Source organism: Monodon monoceros, unplaced genomic scaffold, assembly GCF_005190385.1.
Source record: "Monodon monoceros isolate NGI ecotype Baffin Bay Population unplaced genomic scaffold, NGI_Narwhal_1 Contig3365_ctg1, whole genome shotgun sequence".
NCBI lineage: Eukaryota > Metazoa > Chordata > Mammalia > Artiodactyla > Monodontidae > Monodon > Monodon monoceros.
The window spans coordinates 3,730-13,554 of NW_021699291.1; the positions used below are offsets into that span (position 1 = coordinate 3,730).

Below are 9,825 nucleotides of genomic sequence, written 5' to 3' on the forward strand. Positions count from 1 at the left end.
GAAATCAGCTCTTAACCTTATGGGAGTTTTCTTGTATGTTATTTGTCTTTTTTCCCTTGCTGCTTTCAATAATTTTTCTTTGTCTTTAATTTTTGCCAATTTGATTACTGTGTGTCTCAGCGTGTTTCTCCTTAGGTTTGTCCTGTTTGGGACTCGCTGTGCTTCCTGGACTTGGATGGCTATTTCCTTTCCCATGTTAGGGAAGTTTTCGACTATAATCTCTTTAAATATTTCCTCTGGTCCTTTCTCTCTCTCTTCTCCTTCTGGGACCCCTGTAATGCAAATGTTGTTTTGTTTAATGTTGTCCCAGAGGTCTCTTAGGCTGTCTTCATTTCTTTTCATTCTTTTTTCTTTATTCTGTTCTGCAGCAGTGAATTCCACCATTCTGTCTTCCAGGTCACTTATCCGTTCTTCTGCCTCAGTTGTTCTGCTATTGATTCCTTCTAGTCTAGTTTTCATTTCAGTTATTGTATTGTTCATCTCTGTTTGTTCTTTAATTCTTCTAGGTCTTTGATAAACATTTCTTGCCTCTTCCGATCTTTGCCTCCATTCTTTTTCCGAGGTCCTGGATCATCTTCACTATCATTCTGAATTCTTTTTCTGGAAGGTTGCCTATCTCCACTTCATTTAGTTGTTTTTCTGGGGTTTTGTCTTGTTCCTTCATCTGGTACATAGCCCTCTGCCTTTTCGTCTTGCCTATCTTTCTGTGAATGTGATTTTTGTTCCACAAGCCTCAGATCTTTTTAATAGAAAAATTTCTCTGTTTTCCTCTAGTCCAAAAGATTATAAATTATTTTCTAGTTTGTCTGTTTATGTTTTTATTTTTAAAATTTTGGGGGCTGTGCCGTGTGGCATGCGGGATCTTAGTTCCCTGACCCGGGATCAAACCCATGCCCCCTGCATTGGGAGCTCGGAGTCTTAACCACTGGACTGCCTAGGAAGTCCCTATCTGTTTATATTTTTAAAAGAACAAAGTTTTCCCTTTAAGATCTATAATAAGAGAAAAAAATTCAAACCAATTGAAACAGGTTTTTATGCTGTGGTTTTATTTTTAAGTTTTATATTGTTTAAAAACTTAGCTTTAATTTGTAGCAACCTATATTTCTCTTTTTAGGGGACTGATTACATTTTGGAACATTCAGACAGAATATTATGCCCAGCTAAGATAATGCATGTATTTAATTTATTGATTTTTAGAGATGTGTATGATGTATGATTATTCTTTAACTCTGTATTGAAATATATGCCATATTGAGTGAGGAAAAAAGACCTCAGAGCTTCATTTGAGATAATATACTTAATGTTTGTTAAAAAGAAATACATTTCTGTATGTATCTATGCATAGAAAAGTCTGGAAGGATGTATGTCAAATATTAAGTGCTAATACCTAGTGATGGGATTATGAGTAATTTTAATTTTATTCTTAATACTTTCAGGATTATTTCTAGTTTTTACAAAGAGCATGTCTTAATTTTTGATTAAAAGTATCTTCATTTTGTGGGGAGGGAAGAGAAAAGGGGAAATTAGCTTTAGTTACAAGAATGAAGAACCTTCTCTAATTAAAGGCTTTCCAAAGAAAACCAGGATGGAATCTGGAGCTCTGAATACCAATTTCAAACTACTGTATTTTTGTATATTGATTAATCTTTCAGTTTTTATTTCATTTTTTTTTTCTAGGCCAGCCTTTATGGATGAATATGAGAAGACTGAGGATGAATTGCAAAAGCAGTATGACATTTATCTAGAGAAATTTCGAAATCTGGCTTATCTGGAACAGCAACTCGAGGATCATCACAGGATGGAGCAAGAGAGGTTTGAGGTGAGTGCTTAGTCCTTCTGTATGACCGTTTGTTCTGGTGTGTTACTTTGTACTTGTTGACATGCCAGTTTGTAAATATCACTGTGAAAAAAATATCAGGTGAATGTTTTTTCTTCCTGACCAGACTAAGGATTGCTCATGTGATTCTTCTGTTTTTCTGGTTGTGTAGCCTGGGCTCCGAGGTTGTCAAATCTTTGGTAGTAGGTTATCACCAGAGTTTGGTCAGTTAGGACTACAGACAGGGCGGGGACATGACCTGTGCAGTTGGCTACAGCTGCAAGCTTAGAAGGACCTGGGCTTGCTTTAATCCTCTGCTGTCACCGTTTTGAAATTCTTAGTAATTTTTAACTGCATTTTATTTTGCACTGAGTCCCACAAATTATGTAACATGTCTTGTGTACAGATCTTGCTTGGTCAGTTCACTTAAAGATTTTCAAGCTCTGGTTTATTGAATCACCCAGAGTAGCTTTTCAGAAACTACTTTATAAAGAAGAATTGTAGCTTATTGATTATTGTGGGAAATATGTATGACCTATAAACTGACCAGCTGTCTTTCAGGTTCCTTTCATCCCAATGTGTAAGGCCATTTAGGAAAGAGTATTTCAGATCCCAGCATCAGTTGATAAGTATGGAATCAGAGCAAAGGAAGTTGGACAAAGTTGCTGTCATTTTGAATTGCCCTTATCCCCTAGGGATGTTTCTGCTTAACCCTAAAATAGGCATTTGGAATCTATTTTCACAGTGAAACTGGTCTCCAGTCTCCCTTTCTCATGCTGTCCTTGACAGCTTTTGGTATAAAGGTTATCCTAGCCTTATTACAAACCTGGACATTTGAAGTAGGTGATGCTACTTTGTTGCCAAGAGGGCTGGCTGTAACTGACACCTTCAGGTGGACATGTTTATCTGGATGAGGAACCTGTTGCCACTCTTGCTGTAAGGCAGAGGCAGGTCATGGAGGAATGGAGGGTCCAGGACAGGCACGTTTTGAGGGCAATGAAAAGACCCTGGAGTTCTGGACATTCTAAACATTGGGTGTCTGGGAAAGAGCAGTAAAGAGACAGTGAAAATAAGCTGATCATTTTGTACTATTGTCTGGGCCACCCCTGGGCTCAGAGAACGTACCAAAGAATGTGCCTCAGGATGCGAGTGGGTGGCCCAGGTTACTTCTGAGGGGCGCCTTCCTGCCCACCCTCCCTTCAGCAAGTACCTACCCTCTTTTTCTTCTGTGCTCACAGCTACTCCCCATGCTTCTAATACCTGGTCCCTCAAAATATCTCATGCATGAAACAGTGCTTCCTTTTTAACATTTAGAACAACAGCACATTTTTAAAAGCCAATTTCCTCTCCCATTCTCTCTTTTTCTAACTTTTTTTTTTCGGCCGCACCGCATGGCATGCGGGATCTTAGTTCCCCAATCAGGGATGGGACCCGCGCCCTCTGAAGTGGAAGTGCGGAGTCTTAACCACTGAACCACCACAAGGAAGTCCCTCCCATTCTCTTTTTTGACAATAATCAGGGCCACATTTTGTAACCTAACTCAAGTATTAGCTTTTTTTTATACCCTAGGAATTAAAACTAGTATTTCTTTCTTTCTTTTCCTATCTGATCACTCCTACCATTTAGCCCCTATCAGGGTTAGAATTGTGCAGGGCAGGAAAATGATAAAATTTGTGCTTTATTTTAAGAGCAAGAGGCCCCGCAGTTGATGCATCTGTTCCTGTGTCCACATCCCACACAGGCACACGTGACGGGCATCTTGTTGTGTTGTCAGTTTTCTTCAGAGGCAGTGAGGTGTAGTGGGAGGAGCCTGGCTTTGGGGATCAGTGAGGCCCATTTTGGGCCAGTGGTGTCACTTCTGGGAGCCCCCCTTTTCATCGGGCTGCCAGAGTGATGACGGAGAGGGGGTGTTGAGTTTCTCATGCAGCGTTAGTTCTCTTCCCCTTCCTGTAGTTTAGTCTTTTTTGCTTCTATATCACAAATTTAGCAGTACTTACATGGTAAAGAATAATAAAACAGTCCAGAAAGTGTCATTTCTTCTGGATCTTGTTTTTCCTGCTCCATAGGAAGCTGAAAACACTCTCCGTCTGATGCAGAACAAGCTAAAGGAGGAAGAAAAGCGACTGCTCAAGAGCAGAAGTAAGCCCACACTTTTTAAATGGACGTGCTTACTCTGGACTAGAGTTTTTAGCCTCGGAAAACTTACACACATATTTTATTTATTTTCAAAAGGCAATTTTCTCACAACTTTTATATCAGGTACCATTTTAATTCACTTAGGAGCTCAAGAGAATGTTTTAAATTACATAGCATTTAAAGTACATTTGGTTTTCGTGCCAACTGAAATACTGTTTTCCCCTGTTTAAATGATACAATTAGTTTGAGTTGCATATAATTATACAAGAAAATTTGCTCTTAGAGGTCTTGTAGGGTTCCTTATTTTAGGGCAAACTGAGGGAAAGCAAGTATTGTGATGCAGTACAAGTGTATACTTACTTGAAGGTAGTCCCCCCACTTCACACACACCTGTCATATGTCCCCCAGTAATCCAAAGTCGTTCATCTAGGCTCTCACCTGTAGAGAAATGGGAGTTACCTACTTGTGAGACCTAGATTCTGGGAAGAAATGTTCCCCATGACTGGGTAGCACACTTCATCCATGAACTTCACCAAGGTGTCAAGTCAGCCTTGGGAGCAGTAGCAGCACATGATCTTCATGTGGAATTGATGGCTTTGTCTCACAGAGTTACTTCTCTTGCTTGTTCCTCTTTTCTTGTGATGGTTTTTTCTCTCATGCTTGCGGGAAGTGTGCCTGTCCCAGCAGGTGTGCTCTCTCTCTGTGTTTTCCCTTTGTATCTCTTGCCTGTCATACTTGTTCTATGCCTCTCTCTCCTGAATGTCAGGAAACTCTGGAAGAAGAGTAGGGACTGCTGTGAAATTCTCTAGGGGCAAGTTTAGAAAATTCCAAGGGCCTCTCTAGCAAAAGCAGCCCCTCACCTTTATGGTTCCAGGTCGGCCAGGAGTGCCTGAAGCAGCCCTAAATGATAAGCCTGCATGGAGTTTATCCTCTTCCGAGAGGCCCAGCACAGGTAAGAGCCCGGTTGGTTGGCTGCATCCTGCTCTGCCCTGGACCAGCACATTAAGACCTTTCTCAGTGATCTTGCTTTATTCTTCTGAACTCATACTTTAATTTTGTGATCCATAGGTTTGGGATCTCATGAAGGACAGAGATTCTCATGAGTATGTGTGATTTAGTTTTTTTGGAAAAATAAGTTCCAGTTTAAACCAACTTAATGAAGGAAAGCTCTTAATTTAGTAATTTTTGAGCAAAGAAGTCAGGAAAATATTTACAAAGGACCATTCTCAGTTCTGTTTATCCTAAGCGTCTTAAGATGCCCTGTGCTTCTTTGCTTTTCTGCACATGTGGGAACATTGCCCAGAGTATTGGGATATAAAGGAGGAGAGATATAAAGGAAGACCTTCTGAACTTTTCTCCCATCTGTGAAAGACTCCTCTGAACAGAAAAATCTAATAGTACATAGATGTGAATCAGGGCAAGAATTAGCAAAATCCAAAAGCTGGAAGACAGCATCTTGTTCAGGCCACTCTGCAGGTAGCTGATTCAACCCAGCAAAGCATTATTGAGTATCTGTTCTGGGTGCTAAGGACATACCAGTGGACAGCAGACAGGGATCCTTGCCTTAAACGATTTGATGTGCTAACGACATGCTGGGGGACAAACAATAAGCAAGCTGTTTGTGGAAGGTGAAAAATGCCATGGGGGAAAACTAGGAGCAGGTAAGGGGCAAAGGGAAGGTGTAATAGAATTGCAGTTTTAAAGAGGAGTCAGGGTAGACCTCACCAGGAGATGCTGTTTAAACAAAGGCTAAATCAGTAGAGCTGGGGAGAAGGGAGCTATCAGATGGGTAAAGTCCCAGCCTTTCTGTGAGAAACTCAGTGAGTTTTGCTGAGTGAGGAAAAGTATGAACACATGGGGCTGGAGCTGAGGCAGATGAGATGAGCTGGAAGGTGGGCCGTGTGCTTGAGGGGTTCACATTTGATGGAGACTGTCTTCTCTGTTAAGCAGGAGGTAAAGTCATCTCAGATTTCGCTTTGGGAGTTGGAGTAAGAGGTTTGAGGAAGAGAAAGTTTGAGTAATTAGAGATGGGAGAGTGCCATAGGCCCCAGAGATTAAAAAGGCAAAGTGCTCTGTTGGGATGCCCTGTAATAAAAGTCAAGAGCAACTCTTCATCTTCCCACCATCCTTTTAAACCTCGTGGCTGGGGGTAAATTTATAACTGTATCCTCGGTAGGATTCAAGCACTGTAGCATTAGGAACTTAAAGGATCCTCTGAATTTATAAAATGACCCAGGAATTTCTAGAAAGCAACTGAGTAACCTTGCTGTGGTTCCATTTTTGTGGTGTAGTGGAGAGAAGATGTTCATGCATGTCATGCACATTTACCATGTGCCTACTGTGTGACGGGTGTTGTGCCAGTGCACAGTGATGGCAAAGGTGCTCAGGGATCTCCATGTCTAGAACTGCACCATCGGTACCTGGCCATGAGCTGGTGTTCTTGGAGCACTTGAAACGTGGCTAGTCCGAATCGAGATATGCTGTTTGTGGAGAATATACACCAGATTTTGAAGACTTACTATAAAAGTAGAGTAAAATTACTCATTAATACTTTTCTAAATTGGTTACTTTTTTTTGAATTTTATTTTATTTTTATACAGCAGGTTCTTATTAGTTATCCATTTTATACATATTAGTGTACATATGTCAATCCCAATATCCCAGTTCATCACACCACCACCCCTCCCACCCGCCACGTTCCCCCCTTGGTGTCCATACGTTTGTTCTCTACATCTGTGTCTCAATTTCTGCCCTGCAAACTGGTTCATCTGCACCACTTTTCTAGGTTCCATATATATTCACTCTGTATGACAGTCTCTAGATCCATCCACGTCTCTACAAATGACTCAATTTCGTTCCTTTTCATGGCTGAGTAATATTCCATTGTATATATGTATCACATCTTCTTTAACCATTCGTCTGTCTATGGGCATTTAGGTTGCTTCTATGTCCTGGCTATTGTAAATAGTGCTGCAATGAACATTGGGGTGCATGTGTCCTTTTGAATTATGGTTTTCTCTGGGTATATGCCCAGTAGTGGGAATGCTGGGTCATATGCTAATTCCATTTTTAGTTTTTTAAGGAACCCCTCCATACTGTTCTCCATAGTGGCTGTATCAATTTACATTCCCACCAACAGTGCAAGAGGGTTCCCTTTTCTCCACACCCCTTCCAGCATTTGTTGTTTGTAGATTTTCTGATGATGCCCAATCTAACTGGTGTGAGGTGATACCTCATTGTAGTTTTGATTTGCATTTCTCGTATAATTAGTGATGTTGAGCAGCTTTTCACATGCTTCTTGGCCATCTGTATGTCTTCTTTGGAGAAATGTCTATTTAGGCCTTCTGCCCATTTTTGGATTGGGTTGTTTGTTTTTTTAATACTGAGCTGCATGAACTGTTTATATATTTTGGAGATTAATCCTTTGTCCATTGATTCATTTGCAAATATTTTGTCCCATTCTGAGGGTTGTCTTTTCATCTTGCTTGTAGTTTCCTTTCCTGTGCAAAAGCTTTTAAGTTTCATTAGGTCCCATTTGTTTATTTTTGTTTTTATTTCCATCACTCTAGGAGGTGGATCAAAAAAGATCTTGCCGTGATTTATGTCAAAGAGTGTTCTTCCTATGTTTTCCTCTAAGAGTTTTATAGTCTCCGGTCTTGCATTTAGGTCTCTAATCCTTTTTGAGTTTATTTTTGTGTATGGTGTTAGGGAGTGTTCTAATTTCATTCTTTTACATGTAGCTGTCCAGTTTTCCCAGCACCACTTATTGAAGAGACTGTCTTTTCTCCATTGTATTTCCTTGCCTCCTTTGTCATAGATTAGTTGACCATAGGTGTGTGGGTTTATCTCTGGGCTTTCTGTCCAGTTCCATTGATCTATATTTCTGTTTTTGTGCCAGTACCATATTGTCTTGATTACTGTAGCTTTGTAGTATAGTCTGTAGTCAGGGAGTCTGATTCCTCCAGCTCCATTTTTTTCCCTCAAGACTGCCTTGGCTATTCGGGGTCTTTTGTGTCTCCATACAAGTTTTAAGGTATTTTGTTCTAGTTCTGTAAAAAATGCCATTGGTAATTTGATAGGGATTGCATTGAATCTGTAGATTGCTTTGGGTAGTATAGTCATTTTCACAATATTGATTCTTCCAATCCAAGAACATGGTATATCTCTCCATCTGTTGGTATCATCTTTAATTTCTTTCACCAGTGTCTTACAGTTTTCTGCATACAGGTGTTTTGTCTCCCTAGGTAGGTTTATTCCTAGGTATTTTATTCTTTTTGTTGCAGTGGTAAATAGGAGTGTTTCCTTAATTTCTCTTTCAGATTTTTCATCATTAGTGTATAGGAATGCAAAAGATTTCTGTGTATTAATTTTGTATCCTGCAACTTTACCAAATTCATTGATTAGCTCCAGTAGTTTTCTGGTAGCATCTTTAGGATTCTCTATGTATAGTATCATGTCATCTGGAAACAGTGACAGTTTTACTTCCTCTTTTCCAATTTGTATTCCTTTTATTTCCTTTTATTCTCTGATTGCCGTGGCTAGGACTTCCAAAACTATGTTGAATAATAGTGGTGAGAGTGGACATCCTTGTCTTCTTGTTCCTGATCTTAGAGGAAATGCTTTCAGTTTTTCACTATTGAAATGATGTTTGCTGTGGGTTTGTTGTATATGGCCTTTATTATGTTGAGGTAGGTTCCCTCTATGCCCACTTTCTGGAGAGTTTTTATCATAAATGGGTGTTGAATTTTGTCAAAAGCTTTTTCTGCATCTATTGAGATGATCATATGGTTTTTCTTCTTCAGTTTGTTAATGTGTATCGCATTGATTGATTTGCATATATTGAAGAATCCTTGCATCCCTGAGATAAATCCCACTTGACCACAGTGTATGATCCTTTTAATGTGTTGTTGGATTCTGTTTGCTAGTATTTTGTTGAGGATTTTTGCATCTATATTCATGAGTGATATTGGTCTGTAATTTTCTCTTTTTGTAGTATCTTTGTCTGGTTTTGGTATCAGGGTGATGGTTGCCTCAGAGAATGAGTTTGGAAGTGTTCCTTTCTCTGCAATTTTTTGGAAGAGTTTGAGAAAGATGGGTGTTAGCTCTTCTCTAAATGTTTGATAGAATTCACCTGTGAAGCCATCTGGTCCTGGACTTTTGTGTGTTGGAAGACTTTTAATCACAGGTTCAATTTCGTTACTTGTGATTGGTCTGTTCATATATTCTATTTCTTCCTGGTTCAGTCTTGGAAGGTTATACCTTTCTAAGAATTTGTCCATTTCTTCCAGGTTGTCCATTTTATTGGCGTGGAGTTGCTTGTAGTAGTCTCTTAGGATGCTTTGTATTTCTGTGGTGTCTGTTGTAACTTCTCCTTTTTCATATCTAATTTTATTGATTTGAGTCCTCTCCCTGTTTTTCTTGATGAGTCTGGCTAATCATTTATCAATTTTGTTTATCTTCTCAAAGGACCAGCTTTTAGTTTTATTGATCTTTGCTATTGTTTTCTTTGTTTCTATTTCATTTATACCTGCTCTGATCTTTATGATTTCTTTCCTTCTGCTAACTTTGGGTTTTGTTTGTTCTTCTTTCTCTAGTTCCTTTAGGTGTAAGGTTAGATTGTTTATTTGAGATGTTTGCTGTTTCTTGAGGTAAGGTTGTATAGCTATAAACTTCCCTCTTCGAACTGCTTTTGCTGCATACCATAGGTTTTGAATTGTCGTGTTTTCGTTGTCCTTTGTCTCTAGGTATTTTTGGATTTCCTCTTTGATTTCTTCCGTGATCTCTTGGTTATTTAGTAACGTATTGTTTAGCCTCCATGTGTTTGCGTTTTTTACGTTTTCTTCCCTGTAGTTCATTTCTTTTTTTTTTTTTTT

The 9,825-nt window shown here is 39.4% G+C and overlaps 1 protein-coding gene across 1 annotated transcript; it reads left to right on the forward strand.

The window, feature by feature from the left end:
- The first annotated feature begins 1,683 nt into the window (after positions 1-1,683).
- LOC114904965 (clusterin-associated protein 1-like) lies at positions 1,684-6,453 on the forward strand. The gene is made up of 3 exons (XM_029239441.1): positions 1,684-1,819; positions 3,883-3,955; positions 4,827-6,453. The coding sequence occupies exons 1-3, from the start codon at positions 1,688-1,690 to the stop codon at positions 5,003-5,005; spliced, it is 384 nt and encodes a 127-aa protein (XP_029095274.1). The 5' UTR covers positions 1,684-1,687; the 3' UTR covers positions 5,006-6,453.
- The last annotated feature ends 3,372 nt before the right edge of the window (positions 6,454-9,825 follow it).

Bases quoted from the DNA above. Each gene is read 5' to 3' on its own strand.
- LOC114904965 (XM_029239441.1), top strand. From the start codon at position 1,688: ATGGATGAATATGAGAAGACTGAGGATGAATTGCAAAAGCAGTATGAC. The intron at 1,820-3,882 runs GTGAGTGCTTAG...CCTGCTCCATAG, and splicing joins TGGAGCAAGAGAGGTTTGAG to GAAGCTGAAAACACTCTCCG. The intron at 3,956-4,826 runs GTAAGCCCACAC...TTATGGTTCCAG, and splicing joins GCGACTGCTCAAGAGCAGAA to GTCGGCCAGGAGTGCCTGAA.